The sequence below is a fragment of the Mus pahari genome, chromosome 9, assembly GCF_900095145.1.
Source record: "Mus pahari chromosome 9, PAHARI_EIJ_v1.1, whole genome shotgun sequence".
Lineage (NCBI taxonomy): Eukaryota > Metazoa > Chordata > Mammalia > Rodentia > Muridae > Mus > Mus pahari.
The window spans coordinates 88,551,088-88,571,644 of NC_034598.1; the positions used below are offsets into that span (position 1 = coordinate 88,551,088).

At 43.2% G+C, this 20,557-nt stretch overlaps 2 protein-coding genes across 2 annotated transcripts in view; one reads left to right on the forward strand and one right to left on the reverse strand.

Annotated features, from left to right (window-relative positions):
• LOC110326135 (tetratricopeptide repeat protein 41) overlaps positions 1 to 10,187 on the reverse strand; it is a 66,897-nt gene extending 56,710 nt beyond the window's left edge. Inside the window, exons 1-2 of the mRNA XM_021204283.2 lie at positions 10,160 to 10,187; positions 2,621 to 3,595 (exon numbers count right to left, since the gene is read on the reverse strand). Of these exons, the coding sequence (XP_021059942.1) occupies positions 2,621 to 3,416 (796 nt within the window). The 5' untranslated portion in view covers positions 3,417 to 3,595; positions 10,160 to 10,187. The remainder of the gene's footprint in view (positions 1 to 2,620; positions 3,596 to 10,159) is intronic.
• A 484-nt stretch (positions 10,188 to 10,671) lies between these two features.
• Positions 10,672 to 20,557, forward strand: part of Hsp90b1 (heat shock protein 90 beta family member 1) — a 14,892-nt gene continuing 5,006 nt past the window's right edge. The window contains exons 1-11 of the mRNA XM_021204240.2: positions 10,672 to 10,869; positions 11,784 to 11,886; positions 12,583 to 12,724; positions 13,183 to 13,299; positions 14,203 to 14,534; positions 17,532 to 17,643; positions 17,829 to 17,948; positions 18,876 to 18,992; positions 19,806 to 19,943; positions 20,033 to 20,110; positions 20,233 to 20,298. Of these exons, the coding sequence (XP_021059899.1) occupies positions 10,821 to 10,869; positions 11,784 to 11,886; positions 12,583 to 12,724; positions 13,183 to 13,299; positions 14,203 to 14,534; positions 17,532 to 17,643; positions 17,829 to 17,948; positions 18,876 to 18,992; positions 19,806 to 19,943; positions 20,033 to 20,110; positions 20,233 to 20,298 (1,374 nt within the window). The 5' untranslated portion in view covers positions 10,672 to 10,820. The remainder of the gene's footprint in view (positions 10,870 to 11,783; positions 11,887 to 12,582; positions 12,725 to 13,182; positions 13,300 to 14,202; positions 14,535 to 17,531; positions 17,644 to 17,828; positions 17,949 to 18,875; positions 18,993 to 19,805; positions 19,944 to 20,032; positions 20,111 to 20,232; positions 20,299 to 20,557) is intronic.

Below are 20,557 nucleotides of genomic sequence, written 5' to 3' on the forward strand. Positions count from 1 at the left end.
CTTCTTCTCTCTCTCTCTCTCTCTCTCTCTCTCCCTCTCTCTCTCCCCTTCTCTGTCCCCCCTCTTTCTCTTCCCCTACTCCTTTCTCAACCCCCCCTTCCCATGGCCCCAAATAAACTCTATTCTTTACTATACCCATTGTATGACTGGTACCTTAGTGGGGAGGGATGCCTCAGCATGGGCCCCCTAAGGCACCCCTCCCACTGCACCATACTGCACTCTATAAAGCTTATCATTAGCATTACAAAACATATCACTATATGTACCTGCATACCCATGAACACACACACACAGAGATGCATGCACACACTCACCCACATGTACACTGAAACTACCCAGTGGTCTACTACTGCCCTAGCTGTGGTTTCTAAGTTTATTCTGTGAGACCCCATGTGAGTTATTAAGGGTCATGAGGAAAGGATTTGATACCTGTTTCTAAAGCTTTTTTTATGATTTACCCACCATGTATCTTTTTATTGATTTAGTGTAAATATACCCAATTAAGAATAAAACCTAGGGGCTGGTGAGATGGCTCTGTGGGTAAGAGCACTGACTGCTCTTCCAAAGGCCCTGAGTTCAAATCTCTGTAACCACATGGTAGCTCACAACCATCCGTAATGAGATCTGATGCCCTTTTCTAGTATGTCTGAAGACAGCTACAGTATACTTACATATAATAATAAATAAATCTTTGGGCCAGAGTGGGGCCGAAGTGAGCAGAGGTCCTGAGTTCAATTCCCAGCAACCACATGATGGCTCACAACTATCTGTACAGCTATAGTATACTCATATACATAAAATAAAGAAATATATCTAAAGAAAAAAAAAAAAGACTAAAACCTAGGGGCTGAAGAGATGACTCAGCAGTTAAGAGGGCATACTGCTTGTGCCAATGACCTGTGTTCAGTACCCAGCACCCCCATCAAGGGGCTTACAATGACCTCAACTTCAGCTCCAGGGCAATTACAATTACAGATTTGAGAGCCAGAGGGACCGGGTTGGAAATTGAGATTGATCCTTTAGCAGTCAGATACTTATCCCACAGTACAGCAGCTTTTGCTTGCTCATTTGCAAGACCTGAAGGTTACCCTTCAAGGGCTACACCTTAAATAAGGTGAAATGTGCCATGATACACATATCACCAGACAATAAAGGTTCCTTCTTTTCCTAACTGTGGCACTGAGGGCATTTAGAGCTAGATAGCCCTTCACTGTGAGGTCTGTCCCATGCAGTATATTCCCAGACTTTACCCCCAGACATCGATGCTTTCCTTCCCATTGATAATCAAAATTCTCTGCAGGTGAGACCAGAGGGGAGAGGACAAAGTCAACCCTGGTTCAAAACATCCCTCTAGACCTACATGTGAATGCCAGATATTCTAGGTCCTCTCTGAGCTCCCGAACTTTCTCATAGTCTCCAGGTCCATTATTAGCTCTTCCTTTCAGTCCAAAAGTCCTCTTGCACAGAGGACCCAGGTTCAGTTCCCAGCACCCACATAGTAGCCCCACATAGTAGCTCACAACTGCTTACAACTCCAGTTCTAGGGAATATGACACTCTTTTCTGGCCTCAGGCTCCTGTTGGAACATGGTGCACATACATGTACTCAGACATACACACATACACATAAATACATATTTTGTTTTTGTTGTTTGAGACATGGTTTCTCTGTGTAACAGAGCTGTGGCTATCCTGGAACTCACTTTGCACACCAGGCTGACCTCAAATTTATAGAGTTCATTCTGCTTCCAGAATGCTAGGATTAAAGGCATTCACCACCACGTTTGACTAGATAGATAGATAGATAGATAGATAGATAGATAGATAGATAGATAGATAGATTTATTTTATGTATATGAGACATGCCAGAAGAGGGCATTGGATCCCATTAGAGATGGTTGTGAGCCACCATGTGGTTGCTGGGAATTGAACTCAGGACCTATGGAAAGGCAGTTAGTGCTCTTAACCGCTGAGCCATCTCTTCAGCCCCAATAAATATAAATATAAATATAAATATAAATATAAATATAAATATATATATATTATTAGAAATTTTCTTCATTTATTTATATTTCAAATGCTATCCTGAAAGTCCCCTATACCCTTCCCCTGCCCTGCTCCCCAACCTACCCACCAATAAATATATTTTTAAAGAGAGAAACATGCTACAGGACTATGGTATTAATTTAAAATGTTTAAGGAATATATTCAATTATTTAAAAGTTCCTTTCCTGGGCCAGTGAAACAGTTCAGGAGGTGAAAGCACTTGATACACAAAGCCTGACAAACTGAGTTCTATCCCTGGTACCCACAAAAGCCAGATGAGGCAGCCTGAGTCTGTAATCCCAGCACAGTAGGATACAGTAAGATGGAAGATGGAAACAGGAGAACTGACAGGAAACTGTGGACCAGAGAAACAGAAGTGTGCAGAACCAACTCCCAAAAGTTGTCCTCTGTCCTCCAAAGGCACCATGGTGCATGCACCCATGTCCGTACACATGCACGCATGCACGCATGCACACACACACACACACACACACACACACATTCCTTCCTGGGGAGACGCAGAAGACATTCCCCCGATGCTGATGACTGACTTAGCCATCTGTATGTTTACTCACCTATATTTTCCACGATCATAGTGAATGGATAGAGTTTTTCCACAACAGCCAACCAGTCCTTCAAAACCATATCCCCCAATTCCTCCAGGTCTCTGTAGAATCTGACAGAAAGCCCTTTACCAATGATCTTAGCCTTGAGCTTCCCAACCTTCATTTTCCCCTGTTCCTTCACCAGATAAGCTGAGGACAGCTTCTCCTCTTCCTCCTCCTCTTCCTCATTAAAAGTCTGCAGCAGTGAATTTGATGTCCGGAAGTAGAAAAATTGAAATTGAGATTTCTTCCGAAATGCTGCTTGGATGATCTCGAACTCTGTCAGGCTGCAATTGGGAGTCTTCAGGACCCAGGGGTAACCATTTTTGGCAGCAATGTATAGATTCTGTTCTCCCTTGGATAAACTTTCGAAGTCCTTTACTTGGGATAACAGGAAAGGTGTGTAGTCGGGGAGGAAATCGCCATAGGTTTGCCCTAGCAGGCAGATGAAAAATGGGAAACATCTGTTCACGTAGTCCAGGGAAAGTTTCAGGTGTTGAGACTGGAGACAGGAGTACTGTCGGAACTGGTTACTGGTGAAGGATTTATGGGCCTTCACAGCTGACCATCTCAAGTCCACAGCTTTGAAGTAGGTGCCCCGGGGGCTGCAGATGTTATTAAGCTGAGGGAAGATACTTTGGGCCAAAAAGTCTCTCTCTTCTTGGAAATCTAGAGTGGAACAGATGTAAGGTTGGATGGGTTTCTGGCGCTTTAAAATGGGTTGACTGTTGTATCTTTGTCTGGTCTCACTTGCCTCATCGCTCATTTCACTTGGCTCCAGGATGATGTCACACTTAGAAGAAAGGAAGTTCCATCCTGGCCCAATTGCCAAGGTCCACAGCTTGGGTCTTCTCTTAACTGTGTTAGCTATAAGCAATTGCTCAGTTTCATCCAAAGCACTTCTTTACATTGTCTCTTGTGGAAGGGATGCAACGGTTAAGCAATCTAGTTTGAGTAAGGGCAAGAAAGGCCAAACAGATTTATTTTAGGACTACAGGCAGTTTGTGTCTCCCCTGACTCACCAACGCCCCCCCCCACACACACACGCTTTGGCTGAAGAATTAACAATTCATAAGATGAACAGATAAAATGAATGGATCTCCCTTCTTCTTCCCTAGAGTCCCAGCCCACTGCCCTGGATCCTTTGGCCAACCACCACCTCTGCCCCACAGAGATGTGAAAAGCAGTGCAAGGTGATTAAGAAAAGGCAGGCAAGTCCACAAATGGACCCAGATGTAGTGGCAAGTAACGTGAGCCAGGAAAGACTCACGTTGAGTAGCCAGGCGAGAAGAACAGCTATAAACCTGAGGTCAGCCCAGGAAGACAGGCCAAAGACCAAGACCAAGAACATGCTGGCAGCCAAACAGAGTCTGCATCAAGGAGCCGGATAGGGTTCTATGGTTTTACTTCTTCTTGAGTTCTACAGGCTCACACAACATTCCACTCACCTCCTGGAATTTAATCCCACCGAGCTAACGGAAAACATCCCCATGACAACACAGCTATGCCTGCAAGAGCTTAAAGTACTTATGAAAACCACCTTTGTTGGTACAGCTTATTTCCACACCAAAATCACTCTTTTAAAAATTATATTTATTCATTTCATGCATAGTAAAACATCTGTCAGAAGTATAAAACAGCTCCTAAGATTTCCTTACAGCATGTTCATGCCTTTAAAAAAAAAAAGTATTAAGTCTCTGCATTGAATTGCCTCAGTAATACCACAGGGTGAGTGCCCAGATCAAGGGGCAAGTCTAGAGAGGATAAACAGAGCATCCAAAGTCAGAGTGAAAAGTTAGGCTTACTTGCTTTAATTTACTTATTTGTTTATTGGTGTGTGTGTGTGTGTGTGTGTGTGTGTGCATGCCGGTGTAGTACAGATGACATGTGGACATCAGAGGACAACTTTTTGGAGTCATTTCTCTCCTTCCATCATGTGAGTTCTGAGAAATGAACTCAGGTCATCCGACTTGGTAGAAAATGCTTTACCCGCAGAGCCACCACGGGGGCCTCAACGTCAGGATTTATACACAGGTGAGCCTGACTCAAAATGTGTCTCCATAGAGAGAGGTAAGGTTGAGAAGTGATGGGACCATACATCAGCGTAGAAATGTCTGTCCTATAAGAAGTTTTCCAATAAATAAGCACTGTAGAAAGGTTTTTTTTTTTCAATATCACAATGCTTTCTTCAAAAATTCTACAAAAGATAACAGAATAAACACTATGGGTATTTTATGAATAGAAGTCTCACCTGCCACACAGGAGACTAGGAATAGATTATCAATACTTGCAAAAACAAAGCAAAATGAAAACAAAACAAACGCTCTGCCATCTCTCATTTCTATGTGAACAGAGGTCATTTCTGTGTGTCAAGGAGTATGTGTGTGTGGAGTATGGGGCGTGTGTGTGTGCGCGCGCATACACAAACACACACACACACACACACACATCTGCATGTTCTCTGTATGTGTTTGCCTTCAATATGTTTCTTGGGTGTCATTCACATTATTTTTGAGATAAGGTCTATTATTGGTTTAGAATTTTCCCAGGAGGCTGGGTGGGTTGGCCAGTGAGCCCAACCTGTCTCCACCTCCCAGTGGTGGGATTATAAGCATGAGGCCCCATGCCTAGGTTGTAAGAGGATTCTAGAGAGTGAACTCGGGTCCTTGTGCTTGCACGACAAGCACTTTACTAGCTGAGCTACCTCCCTAGCCCCCCTCCTTTTCTTCCTCCTCCTCCTCCTCCTCATTCTCTTATTTAGCCTCTTGAAACAGAGTCTCCCTCTGTTATCCTGGCTGGTCTGGAATGTGAAATCTCCGGTCTCCTAAGTACTGGAGTTCAGGTATACACCCCAGGTCCTGCCCAGTCTTCAGATATTATTTCTTACTGTTGTATCTCTTGATACTTGGTAGGCAGATGAATTCAGAATAAATCCTAGGGAAATACTTGTTGAAGGCAATGCTTTTGCAGAGGACCCAAGTTTTCTTAAAAGCATGGATGCTCATAACCCTTCTATAACTCTAGTTGCCAGGGATACCATGCCCTTTTCCAGCTTATGAAGCAATAGGCACACACATGGCACACATAAACTCATGCAAGCTCACACACACACTCGGGAGGCAGAGGCAGGCAGATTTCTGAGTTCAAGATCAGCCTGGTCTACAGAGTGAGTTCCAGGACAGCCAGGGCTACACCGAGAACCCTGTCTCAAAATAAAATAAAATAAAATAAAATAAAATAAAATAAAATAAAATAAAATAAAATAAATATGTTCAAGTACCAAAAATCTGTGCTTCAGCGATTCTACTCTTTGGGAATCACTTTCAACTAACAAAGCAGAGAGGTAAAAACTACACATGTAAAGATGCCTTTTCATTACTACAGAAAAAATAAAAGAAAGCAAGTACTATGCCAGGCATGGTGACACATACCTTTAGTCTCAGCACTTGGGAGGCAGAGGTAGGCAGATCTCTGTGGGTTCAAGGCCAGCTTGATCTGTGATGTGAGTTCCAGGATAGCCAAGACTTCACAGAGAAACTCTGTCTCAAAAAAATACATTAATTAATAAATAAATTAAATAAACAAATAAAAGAGATCAGGTTCTCTGCATGGGTAGCACATGCCTTTGGTCTCGGTGCTCAGGAAGTAGCAGCAGGAAGGTGAAGGCTAGCGAACCTAAAACACACTGAAGTGTGCCTTCATTTCAGACTAGCAGACACCATGTTTCTGCTATAAATGAGAGCTCCCTAAAGCTGCAACTCAGCACACAGCAACACATAATTTCAGGGTGCAGACTGATCCAAGTTCATTTCTTTTCATTTCTTCAAAACAGTATGTAGTTTTCTTCCCACTGGAATCATGTCTTTGTTAATTCCTACATATTAATTAATACAAATGAAGTTCTTGTTTCAATTTTTATGTTTTTACAAGATGAATTATCATCTTAAAATTGATAATTTACCAGATTCTCATATTTGTTTGGGACATTAAATAAACTAAGGTACAGGGTATCTGGGATACATAAATAAAAATTGCAAAAGAAATTACAAAATAAGGAACTTAAATCAAATTTTCTCTGTCTTTTGTTTTTGTTTTGTTTTTTCTCAAGACAGGATTTCTCTGTGTAGCCTGGCTGTCCTGGAACTTACTCTGTAGACCAGGCTGTCTTCCAACTCATAGATCAGCCTGCCTCTGCTTCCCAACTGCTGGGACTAAAGGTGTGCATCACTAGGTCCAGCAATTTTGCTAAAATGTGTCCCCATTGTTTCTTTGTCCTATTGCTGGGCCATCCTAATGAGCTAGGAACAACACTAACAATAGTAGACATAGCTGGCTGCCTCTTGATTCTTTCTGAAATGTGTTTTAGTATTTTGTTTCAGAGTAGCCGCTGCTGTTGGGTTACTTGAGTTTGAGGTTTCATATGCACATCAAAATACTTTTTAAAGACATGACAGAAGGAAATCTGTTGGGTCAGTAGTAACGGGAGCTATGTAGCTCAAAATGCATCATACACACACATGAAACTGTCTAAGAAAAACATTGTAAAAAGAAAAACCAACCCAAAATGGATTCAAGAGTTAAATGTCAGAAGATCCACCCCCTGTAAGTGTGCAGCTTGATGAGTTTTAAGCACTCACCAGTATCAAGGTCAAGAATGTCCTCATCTGGGTTCCACAGTTCTCTTCTGTGACATTCTACTGTTGTTACTCAGATTACATCCTGAACTTGCACTTATATCCAGGTGTACAAGCACATCTAGTTCTGTCCTCAGGAACACCCAGAGTTGGAGGCTAACCTGGGCTACACAGTGGCTTTTAGAACAGCCCAGGCTAGCTAGCAAGATCATGTCTCCAAAATAAATAAATAAATAAATAAATAAATAAATAAATAAATAAATTTATTTACTTGCAGTGTGCCTCCATTATTAATACCTGCTCATGGTCTGTGGGTAAAAAGGTCATATCTTCAATGTACACCAGTGAAATTCCAGCCCCTAGCATAGTACACATCACATAGTAGATCCTGTATTTGTTGTATTAATAGGGGAGAGATAGTGGGTGGAGGGAGGGAACAAATCAATCAACCCTGCATTCTACCTTGGTATCCACTCCATGCCTCAATTCTTTAATGATCCCAAATGCCAAGGGCTTTCCTTTCTTGATCTCCCCATGGCTGGATTAAATCTGGCTATGAAGAGAGCTATTCCTACCCCTAACTGCATCTCCTTTGCCTAAGAAGCATACTCCTTTTGTCAGACTCCTTTGCTCAAAAAGTATGATAAAAACCAGAAGCAAAGTAACCATTGCCAGTAGTGGTCATAAACATACAGTGTTAAAGAGGAAAAAAAAAGAGAGAAAACCTAGCTGGGAGTGGCATCCCACCCCTTTAATCTCAGCACTTGGGGGGCAGAGGCAAGAGGAGGCCAGCCTGGCCTATAAAGTAAGGTCGCCTACAAAGTAAGGTCGCCTACAAAGTAAGGTCCAAGACACCCAGGGCTACTTACAAAGGCCATGTCTAAACCAATAAAAAGTCAAACAATTTTTTTAAAGCATCCTTGAAGAAATGGCTCAGTGGATAAGAACATTTGCTCTTGCAGATAATCAGTGGTCAGTTCCCAGCACCCACAGGGTAGCTCACCAGGAAGCAAGAGACTCAGATTCAAAGGTGGGGAGCTTAATAACCCTATGGAGTATCAGTACTGGGGGAAAGACAGAGCAGACTGACCCTAGAGATCAGTGACTGGTCAAAGTCTGAAGAAGGGAACATGGGAAAACACTAGGAATCCAAGAAACGTGTGTGTGTGTGTGTGTGTGTGTGTGTGTGTGTGTGTGTGTGTGTGTTCCTCTATCCTCTTAGTGAATCTGGAGTTTGTTATCTTGGCTATGCTGTCTGGCCAGAGAGCCATATCTGTCTCTAGCAAAACCACCCTACCCCCAGCATTGGTTAGACCAGCATCTCGTGTTATGTGAGTGTTGAAAACCCTAATTTGGGTCATAGTTCAAGCGGGGCAATCATTTTATCCACTAAGCCATCTCTCCTCAGCTGAGAGCCATGTATTTTCCAGGGAGCTTGGCCAGCAAGTCAGATAAGGACTGACCATCTTCTGCCAACCTAGAAGTAGCTCGCTCGCTCGCTCTCTCTCTCTCCTATCTGGGGACATCATCTGCAGAAACTTCTACACACACACACACACACACACACACACACACAAAACCACCAGCTTTATTTTGGAGGACAAATCTCATTCTCAGTTCCTCCCAGGTGCAGCCCGATCTACCCCCCACTGGCCAGTTAAGGTGCAGTCACAGTTTCAGAATACTTGCTTACTTGCTCGATTAAAAAAAAAAAAAAAAAGACAGAAAGAAAGAGGATGATGGGCTGTCAAACGCAGAAATGGGCATTTTTTCAAAAGCACAAATAAATAAGATCTTGGTATGCTCTTAACAACAAACACAAGCACAGAGGCATAAAGCCTTCGTCTTACATTTCTGTGTGCCTTGGCAAATGTAGGTAAATCAGACATGTAAATAAGCCATCACCACATTATGGAAACACCAAACCACAGATTCAAGATCTACAAGTCTAAATTCTCGAAGTTGTCAAAGGGACTAGACACTGTCACTGAAAAGCTTGCCTTCGGCAACCTGGATTGCCTAGAAAACAACTCGAATTTTCTTGAAGAAAGCGGTGATGGAACGGGTGTGTTAGAGGCAGGCAAGCGTGCTGGTGGAAAATTGGTTAAAATGAGGCAAAAGAGCTTAGAAAACATTTCGGAATTTACAAGCTGGCCTTAGGGACTTCCCTCACCAGAAAGAGCCTATTTTGCTATCTTTCGGAAGGCTGAACGGTGTTTCTATTAAGTTACAAAGCCACAATCCAGGCTGTTTTGCAAGCACTGCGGCTTTTGCTTTCAAGTATCTGCATACATTCTTTCCTGTTCTATGATAGCCTGGACTTCACCACTGCGCTCTCCAGCTGATTCACAAAAGAGGTTCTAGACTGCCAGGTCATTCCTTGATATTTATGGGGATATCAAAGGAACTTGGGTCCTTGTTTCCTTCGGGGTTGGAGAACCCCTGCCACCCTCTACTGCAAACCAGAGAGGACAGGAAATGCGGGCAGCGCAACGCGAAGTGGAGCTGAAGGCTCTAGAAACCCTGAGTGACGCGCAAGAAAGCAGACGTGGAAAACAGTGTGCTACCACCAGTCAGAGGCGGAGCCCAGAATCCAGGGCTGGCCCTCTGACATAGTGAGACTAGGGCCACGCGGGGCTGCTTTCCAGGTACGCCTCTGAAAACTGTGTGCATTAGAGTCCTAGAACAAGCACAGATCTATTCTGCAATCCGAATGAGGTGGAAATCCTATAATCACTAGGGAGACATTTCCCGCGGACACAAGACTGGAGTAAGTGCAAGGTCCAAACTACGCAACTGGCTTAGATGCCAGAGACTACAATTCCCAGCATTCATGAGATTAGTGCGTTGCATGCCGGAAACTGTAGTTTCTCACCACCGTCCAAACGCATTCCGGATATTCAACTCCTCACAAATTTCTCTTTTGCGAAAAGAAACGCCCAAAAGAAAGGTGACGGCGAACGTAGCGCTGAAAGGGCTCGTAACGTGACCCGCGTCGTCGACGAGAAAAGGGTAAAGGCCGCATTGTCTTGGCTACCGTTTCCCCTAGTCACGGACTAAACGTTCGCTAGAAGCCGGAAGTGGTTCCCCGGGACCTCTAGGAATGGACAGACGCGCTATGCGCCTACGTTCATTGGACGGTTTTCCTCAGGGACCGAGGCTTCCCAGGCCAAAGGGTGGCCCGGCGTGTGAGGGCCCGCGGAGCCATCTGATTGGAGGAAAGCTGCTGGACAAGCCCAATCGAAAGGAGCCACGCTTCGGGCATCGGGCACCGCACCTGGACAGTTCCGATTGGCGGGCTGCGGTCCCCCCCGTGCGTCCCCATTGGGTGCAGAGAGTGCGTGGTGAGGCACGATTGGTGGGTTCGTGTTTCCCGTCCCCCGCCCGCAAGCAGTGGGGTGAAAAGCGGCCGGACCTGCGCGCGGCTTAGTGGGCGGACCGCGCTGCTGGAGGTGTGAGGAGCGTAGACTCGGGGTTGTGGGGGTGGAGGCGGCTCCTGAGACCGAGAAGGACTTGCGACTCGCCGGCCACGCACCATGAGGGTCCTGTGGGTGTTGGGCCTCTGCTGCGTCCTGCTGACCTTCGGTGAGTGATCGGGCGGTAGCGGGCGCCCTCCCCTTCCTGCGTGGCCGCTTCTCGAACGTTCTTGGGGCGTTGAACCTGGGTTGGGGACGCCGGGGGGCTACAGGGGGTCCAGGGACCATTTCCTTCCCTTGAAGGAGACTCGGGTGATGATGCTTCCCCTGAGGCTTCTGGGAAGAGGCGACTTGGAGACCGGGCATTTAAATACCCTGCGGATGGTGCTGGAGCGCTCCCCGAAGTCTCGCTGGTGGGGCGCGGCCTTTCGGACTCTACTCTCGGGGGAAGCCTTCCTGCAACCCCTCCCTAAGGACTTTTGTGATCAGGTCCGACCTTTAACCACCAGAGTCTGAGGCCCCCCAGCCTCTGCCCTCTACTTCTTCCGGAGCGCGTTTCTGTTTTTTAACGCCCGACTCGCGAGCGTGGGCCCTCGGGCCAGCGTCGTGGCGGTAGCCCAATATCTGATTCCGATGTGCTTCAAGAGCCGTCCTTGACATGTCTCCCTCTCTGGGTCGGATTTCAGTTCCCCTCAACAGAAGTTGCACAAACCTTGTTTGCATTCTGACCTGTGATAACTAAGCGAGGCCCAAGTTTTGGCTTAGCCAGTGTAGAGACCTCTCAGCTGTGCGCAACACGTGTGGGTGTAGACAGGGGCCTCTCACTCACTGCCTAGGATGGACACACGTGATGGCTGCCTGGCCTTCCAGAGTCAACCTGGGGTCTTGGGCATTCACATTTAAACTTTAGCGTGCAAACTTGCCTTGACATTGGTTATTGACGTCGGTACATAAATTTTCCATCCCCACAGCTTGTATTTACTTACTGAATTGTGTTAACTCTCCCTCTTGCCCTGTTTGGTCTGGCTTTTTATGGGAAGGAGAGGAAGCAATAGTGTTGAGAGTTGTAATCTTTCTCCTCAGGGTTCGTCAGAGCTGACGATGAAGTCGATGTGGATGGCACAGTGGAAGAGGACCTGGGTAAAAGCCGAGAAGGCTCAAGGACAGATGATGAAGTTGTGCAGAGGTCGGTGCATTTGAAACTATGCTGATAAGCTCTGCAAGTTAGTGGGACAGAGTGGCTGTTGGTGTTTCTTCTCCATTCAGATTACAAGGTCCAGTGCCTAAAATGTTGCTAATGATACAGAATAACCAGAGAAGTTCTTAGGATTGCCCATTTATCTGCACGAAAAAGCTCCTAGTTCTTAGTCTGCTCCTGGGAGTGACTGCTGATTCAGGAAAGAAAGTGCTAGGGATAAGCCTCAGCATCTAAAACCAGAAAACCAATGATGATGAGCCCACTCAGCTCGTGCTTCTGACTTTCTAAGACGGGACAGAAGACTTGATTGGTTTTGTCTGTGTGAAGTTAGTACTATGAAAAATAGAACTTATGCCTGTAACTTTTAAGAAAAGGGCTTTTCAATCGGTGAGGTATATTTTAAATTTTGGCCTTCTAGGAATTAGTGACGGTACTAAAGTATTCACTGTGCAAGCATACACAAGTCATGACTTGCTTTTCAGTAGAGGGGAGCAGGATGTATTTTTCTGGGAATTTTAGGAACTATTTCCAGCAGAGTATTAAGCACAGCCCATTCTGTGATAAGAGTGAGCTGGCATGTGAGTGGTCTTTTAACAAGAAGGTCTGCAGAGGCCAGTCTGTGTCCTGACTAGAGACTGAGAAAAATGAACCTGAGTATTTGCTTCTCTAATTTGATTTCCTTAGAGAGGAAGAAGCTATTCAGTTGGATGGGTTAAACGCATCACAGATAAGAGAACTTAGAGAAAAATCTGAAAAGTTCGCCTTCCAAGCTGAAGTGAACAGAATGATGAAACTTATCATCAATTCTTTGTATAAAAATAAAGAGGTAAGTGTTACATGGTTAGAACGGCAGCTTCCATCCTTCCATTAGGAATTAGGAATTAAATTAGGAATGAGAATTCTTACTGGTACATATTGGGGTAGGAAGGGAGTGGACATTGTCCTGGTCTTTCCTGTCAGCTCAGAATAAGGTATGATCTGCTGACTAAGGTTATGACCTACTGACTGGGGTGGAGTGACACAACTGTACCACTGAGGGAGGGTGGGAGAGGCACTCCTGTTCCCACCACTTCAGATAGCCCTTGTAGTTGTCACAGAGCTTTATAGAGCCGCACTTCCTTTTTATGAAGAGAGTAAAGCCATCCCTTGCACCATAAAAGTCTTGGTTCCTTGAAGAGTGTCTTTTCACGATTCTGAGGAGAAATGAGGAGTTGATCATAAGAATCAACATCTTACCATGTGTGTGGGGTTAATCGCAGTTCATTAAATCTGGCTTCTTTTTAGATTTTCCTGAGAGAACTGATTTCAAATGCTTCTGATGCTTTAGACAAGATAAGGCTCATCTCACTAACTGATGAAAATGCACTTGCTGGAAATGAGGAGTTAACGGTCAAGATTAAGGTAAGCTTAAAATAACTGTTTCCTTTTTAAAACTAATACTCAGAAACCAGGCACTCCATCAGTAGGTTATTCTGGTGTGAAAAGTAACTTCCTAGTCACAGTGGGTTTGTATGGAAGTGCGCAGACTACCTGAGTCAAACTGACTCTGCCTGTTTTTATTAGGTTTATTAGAGAACAGCCATACCTAGTTTTATTGTACAAATTCTTTTGTTTACAATGAATGGCAGTAATTACTGATAGGGCCTTATGGCTCCTACAGCCAAAAATAGATACTACCTAGCCCTTCAGGAAAAGGTAGCCAAGACCTCAGCTTAAATCATTCCACAGGCTGACTGAGCAGCCATCTGGAGTGTCTCTGCTTGCCATGGTGCAAAAGGGTCGCACACCAACTAAAGTCTCAGCCTGAAAGTCACACTCAGTTCCCACTTGCACCTTCACTGGGCAGAAATAATCACGTGGCCTGTGAATGGATGCACAGTCCTACCAGGCTTTTGAAGACAGCCAGGACTATTTAGTGAAGAACATTAATCACAGATCCCAAAATCCCTTTTAATTTCTGTGAAATAAGAGGTTTGTTTCCTAGAGTTTTATCTTCAAAAGTATGTTATTTTATTTGGGTTAGTATCTGTGCTTTGACACTTATACCAGGTTTTGTTTTTTGGGGTTTTTTTGTTTTTGTTTTTACTTAAGTATGCTGAATTTATATAAAAAAATACAAAAAAAACTCATGCTTTTAAGGTGTGGTTTTGAAAAATGCCATAACATAGACTGTAGAGTAGTGTATCACTATCTAAAGTTGATTTGGCCCAAGCTGGGTTCTGTATTTCTTCATATGGAACCTGGCTTTTGGCATCATGTGAATGTGAAGATGATCTAACTGTCTGGTTCTTGTCTTGCTTTTAGTGTGACAAAGAGAAAAACCTGCTGCATGTCACAGACACAGGTGTAGGAATGACTAGAGAGGAGTTGGTTAAAAACCTCGGCACCATAGCCAAATCTGGAACAAGCGAGTTTTTAAACAAAATGACAGAAGCTCAAGAAGATGGCCAGTCAACCTCTGAACTGATTGGCCAGTTTGGTGTCGGTTTTTATTCTGCCTTCCTTGTAGCAGATAAGGTCATTGTCACATCGAAACACAACAATGATACCCAGCACATCTGGGAATCAGACTCCAATGAATTCTCTGTAATTGCTGACCCAAGAGGAAACACACTAGGTCGTGGAACTACAATTACGTGAGTATTACTGATTCTAACAAAAATGAATACTGGGTGGATCAAGGGAAAAGCTGATGGGAGATCACAAAAGAGGTAGCTCTGTGGGTTTTTCAGGTCTGAGAAGGAGGCTAAGGTGTGCAGAGAAGTGTGGAATAGGCAGGAAGGCCTGGCTTGGTCACAGGTTTAAGGGACTCCTCACAGTTGGCTGCATTTGCTGACGGGAGTTCTGCTTTTCTATTAGTTGTGAAGGTGATGCAAGAGTGGCTGGAAGGAGACTGACAGAAATGATAAGGATTTGTAATGAGTAGTAACAGGTTGGGGTTGGGGTAGGTGGGAGAGAACAAGCAAATGGAAACCCAGCAGGCGATCTGGGCAATAGCTCTCTGATGCCCTCGGAGCCTCACGTTTGACTGGCAGAAGTGTCGGGGCAGTTTCATAGCTTAGGTGTTTGGTTAGTAAAGTAAATGAAACTGTACAACAGGTCTGCTTTCCCTGGGTAAGATCCTGCATCACGAGTCACCCATACTCATTTGAATTCCAAGTATGGGTTGGGGTTATGGTGGAGAACAGGATGGGTATAGGCCCTACTCTCACATGGGACTCAAGCTCTTTAAGAGTATGAAAAATCATTTCAGAGTGACATGCAAGAAAGAATGCTAAGAGATAGATGCCTGCTTTTTCAGGGGAAGTTATCAAAAGACTTAATTACCTTTCCTGCTTCGACCCCCCCCCCACTTACCTCCACCCCATCACTTAGCTTCTGTTGATTTATTTTACCACTTCAGAGAGTAAGAATAAATTTTTTCTTGGTTTTTAAAGTCAGATTTGCCCACACACATCACATTCTTGACCCGTAAAGGTTCAGTGTGCAAGTGTTTTGTTGGGGAGAGGAGAAAGACAGGTAATGAATAATGTGAACGTCCTTTTCCACTACCTGGGTCACATGCTCCCCTCCCTGCAGTGAAGCATCTTTAAGCACAGAAACACTCTCTGCTGGGATGGTTACAGGAACCTCTATATTTATCCAGTCCACAGATGAAGAATTGCTTGTATAACATGCATTGTATTTTCATAAAACCTATGCTCCCCCCATATTCTAAGTCATATCTTAGATACTTACAATTTTAATGCAGTGTAAGTCTACTACGCGAATGGTTATACTGTATTAATTAAGGAGCAGTGTGACAAGTTATCTACATGATGAACATAGAAGCAACCATAAATAACCTACAGGCCCGACAGCAGGCCAGGTCAGCAGTGCTATGAACTTTCATCCCGTGCTTGGTACCCTCTACTGGAGCAGAACCAACAGTATGAAAGGCTTGTCTACCTTTTGCCTTGCTTCCCTTTTGTTGGTGTCTTGGGTTATCTGCTGTCTTTGTATTGTGCAAGTCACCAGTTGGCCTGTTGCCAAGTCCAGGTGATTTAGAGAGATTTGATTACTACTGCTCCTAATAGCAGATTTTTTTTCATTTTGTGTCTTCATGATTCTCCAAACTTGGCTCTCCTGCTGCTCTCAAGCTTTCTCAGTGCCTCTCCTATGTGGGGTGCCTGTCTTTACAATTTTTCTTTACCTATTTCCTCAATGGTGATAATCTCATCTGACTCTTCTCAGTATCTGTTCCTTACACTGTTCATGTCTATGGCTTCATGTCTCTCTCTGTTGCTCACATATTTTTAGCCTAGATCACAGGTCAGAAAATGTGCTTACTGGACCAGCTAATAAATTCTTCAGCTTGTGGGATATGCGGCCTGTTAAATGTCCTTTATTCTATTTTGACTTGAAAACAGCCATGGATAATAAATGACACTATGTCCAAATTTAAAGAACAAAAACAAAAACCTGACTAAGCTTAATAGCTCATGAATCTAGATTGCCTTTTTATGTTTATTATGGGTTAGGGTGTGGTGATCAAAAGGCAACTTGCCAGCTACCTGTTAGTCTGTTCTCTCCTGCTATGTGGGTCCTAAGAATATAACTCTGGTCTTCAGGCTTGGCGGCAAACATCTTTGTCTACTGTGCCATCTTGTTGGCCTTCATATTGACTGCATTTCATTTAGGTTGTCTAACCAGCAGCTTCCAGTTTTCCATTGCTCTCCATATCACCAGGCTCAACCAACTTGAAAGCCTACCATATCCTATTTGTAGCAAGAACGTTTAAATTGTAAGGGTTTCTCTGTCTCGCCTTCCACTCAGATCCTATGCCTTTGCCCAAGTGGTAGTAGGACTGAAGGCCTGCACCTCACCTGGTGAGGCTTTTACTTTTTTGATGACTCTGCTGTGTTTGCAGACTACCATGGCTTGTTTTTGATGGCTGGTGAGGGTAAGAAAAATAGGAATTGCAAAGCAGCCACCAGTCACATGTGTCTGTTGGGAACTCGGTATGGCACTGCAGCTATGGGATCTGATATCTGTCTGTCTGTCTGTATACAGGCCTGTTTGTGGGTGGAACTTTTCCACCTTTTTCTCTTTGAGATAGGGTTGCACTGAAGCTTGTTGAGGTTAGTCTGGATGTCCAGTGAGCTACAGGGATCCTGCCGTAGGATGACAAGCACCTCCATGCCCAGCTTCTTACATGGGTACCAGGGTCAGACTTAGGCCTTTCTGCTTGCTGTATAGCAAGCACTTTAATACATGTTTCATAGTCATGTAGTTTATGGCTTTCATAATTCAAGGTAATTTTGGTTTTTCTTTAATAGCATGTTTTTATTTAGAAATACTTAATGATTTGATTTCTAGAGTGACAGTATAAAACAATGAAAGTGAAGATAATTTTTCTTTAGAATTTTGCTGCTTGCTTACCTTGATAGGGAAATACCCAACGTAATCAGATTTTTTTTTCTACTCAAAACTCTGTTGTCTACTTAAGGGAGCACAGGAAAGAACCTCCTTTTCATGCCCTATGTGCAGTAGATTTAGCTCACAGCCTTCTGATGGAGGGGAGTTCTGTGAAAGTCAAATGTTAGCAGAGCTGCTGCCTGATGTTGCAGGTAAATGGCTTGTTTTCCTTTCAGTCTTGTCTTAAAAGAAGAAGCATCTGATTACCTTGAATTGGACACAATTAAAAATCTCGTCAGAAAGTACTCTCAGTTCATCAACTTTCCTATCTACGTGTGGAGTAGCAAGGTAAGTCCGTGCATCACTTTTTCAGGCACTATAGTGTTGAGCAGAAGGGGATAAGTTGGGCGTGGTCCTTATTGGAGAGCTTTGATTTAACTATGTATGAGTTTTTATTTTACTATAATGTCTTCTGTAGACAATCGAGATTAAACAAGCAAGCCTAACAGTAACTGTACTTTTTCTATCCACAGACTGAGACTGTTGAGGAGCCCTTGGAAGAAGATGAAGCAGCAAAAGAAGAGAAAGAAGAATCTGATGATGAAGCTGCAGTAGAGGAGGAAGAAGAAGAAAAGAAACCAAAAACTAAGAAAGTAAGCCTGGCTTCTCTACAGTAACACTGTTAGGGTCTGTGAGAATGAAGCTCCACCCACAAGTACCCATAAGTTTCTTTAAAGAAAATTGTTTTTACTTTATATGTGTGGGTTTTTGCTAGCATTTGTATCTGCTCCGCTGCATGCTTGGTACTCATAGAAGCCAGAAGATGATGCTGGGTCCTCTGGAACTGGACTTACAGGAGTGTGGACCATTTGTGTGGTGGGAAGTGTCATTCTGGGCTGGGCCAGGGGTTGTGTTGGCTTCTGGTTTGGATGGTTGGTTGGACTTTTGAAACCCTGGTCTCACCGTGTAGCTCTGGTGTCCTCCTGCCTCCCTAGTGCTGGGTTAATATTTAAAGGCATTCACTACCACCCATGGAATGAGCCTTCATTTTTTGAAAACGTTTTCTAGTTTTCCAAATAGCCCTACTATTAAAAACAAGGCCTTTTGTATGCTCCGTGTTGACTTGGAATACTTTAAGTGGCAAATTCTCTGTAAAAAGCTTATGACTTTTTGCATTGTTTTAAGTCTGTCTTTTTTGTATTTTGACTTAAAATCTTAGAAGCTTTCTATATCCTCTTGATCATGTGGGATCAATTATCAGAACATTTCTCTAACTGATTTGGGTAGCAGAGAGAGAAGAAATATGGTTGAAAATTAATAAGTCTGTGATGTTGGCTACATTCCTTTTTTGTTAAATACTGGCCATGAGTGCTAAGTGGAAGGCTTTGCCTTTATCCTATAATCCCAGCACCTGAGAGGCTGAGGGCAAGAGCTTTTAGGTTTGAGACCAGTCTGGGCTATATAGCCAGAACTTGCCTCTAAAACCACATACCCCTGCTTTTAAACATGCTTGGTAGTAGGACCCATATTAGGTTAACTATTAAAAACTAAAAGAAACTTACCAATTATCTTAACTTTAGGTTGAAAAAACTGTGTGGGATTGGGAACTTATGAATGATATCAAACCAATATGGCAGAGACCATCCAAAGAAGTAGAAGAAGACGAATACAAAGCTTTCTACAAATCATTTTCAAAGGTAAATAAAAGAATATGTTGTGTGTTAAGAGTTCTCTAGTTTTAGGTTATTAATGAGTTGTACAGAGTTATCAGCCAGTTGGTTCATTTAAATATGGTATGTGGCTATTAATATGATTGTTCATCCCCATTTTTCTCAGTCAGAAGAATCAAAAAATTTTCTCACAACCACATGTCTATTCCAAGAATATGGAAGGCACAGTGATATCAGATTGAAATTCATTTTTTGATTTAGTAAGCAAAGTCACATTCAAACTTAACATGAACCTTTGAGATTATTGTCACATATACATACATACATACATACATACATACATACATACATACATACATACAGGCATTTGGTTTCCAGCATAAAATAGGATGTATGTTACTGACTAGCACTGAAAGTTGACATATGACATCAGACATTGTAAGTTACATTTTTAAAATATTACTGAATGTTTCTATGGAATTTTTTTGTTTTTTGTTTTTCTTTTAGTGATCCCTTATTTTGACTCATAAGAATATATATAAAACTAGAGCTAAGCTTGCTTCTAGTGCTGTTTCTCTAAGCAGGATTTTGTACAGATAAAGATATATTGAAGAACTTGGCATGGCTTTGGTGTCACTGTCCGCAGACAGAGATGTTACTGGCAGTCCTTGTGGAGAACAATCTTTGCAGTTAGGATTAGTTTTTCTTCTCGGTACTACCTTCAATACCTTTTCTTTTGATTTTTGTAATGGACTGTTTTGTTCAATGTTTTGATGTGATAAAGTGCCTTTGAGCTGCTTTTCCTGTGACCTGAATAACCAAGCAAGGCACTTTCCACAGGAAAGTGATGACCCCATGGCTTATATCCACTTCACTGCAGAAGGGGAGGTCACCTTCAAGTCGATTTTGTTTGTACCCACATCTGCACCTCGAGGTCTGTTTGATGAATATGGATCTAAGAAGAGTGATTATATTAAGGTAGATGGGCTTTTTTTTTTAAGTATTGTGAACTAAGGTCAAAATTTTCAAGTATGATGTGCAGTGACTCTGTTTTGGTTCCCCCTCAGCTGTATGTGCGCCGAGTATTCATCACAGATGACTTCCATGATATGATGCCCAAGTACCTTAATTTTGTCAAAGGTGTTGTAAGTATCTGAAGATCGTATGAATGGGTGTTAGAGTGGCTGGGAGTGGAGCAACAAACAGTCTTGTATTTTTTTGGTACAGACTTGTTTTTATTGCTCAGTGAGCATTTCGTTACCTGCAGGTGGATTCTGATGATCTCCCCCTCAATGTTTCCCGTGAGACTCTTCAGCAACATAAATTGCTCAAGGTGAGAATTTCTAGTCAGGCTTTCTGCCCATTGGTTGGAGTCAGAATTATCAGTAAGCTACTCTACACCTGTTTACTTTTTAACTACTAGCAATTTTAGAGAGTGGTGTTACCTGGGAGTAACAGCAGAAGAGTAGGAAACTAGAGATGTAACTTGGTGTCACATTTATTTGCTGTGCTTTTGACCCTGAGTTTGAACCTCACTGTGTGTGTGTGTGTGTGTGTGTGTGTGTGTGTGTGTGTGTGTGTGTGTGTGTGTG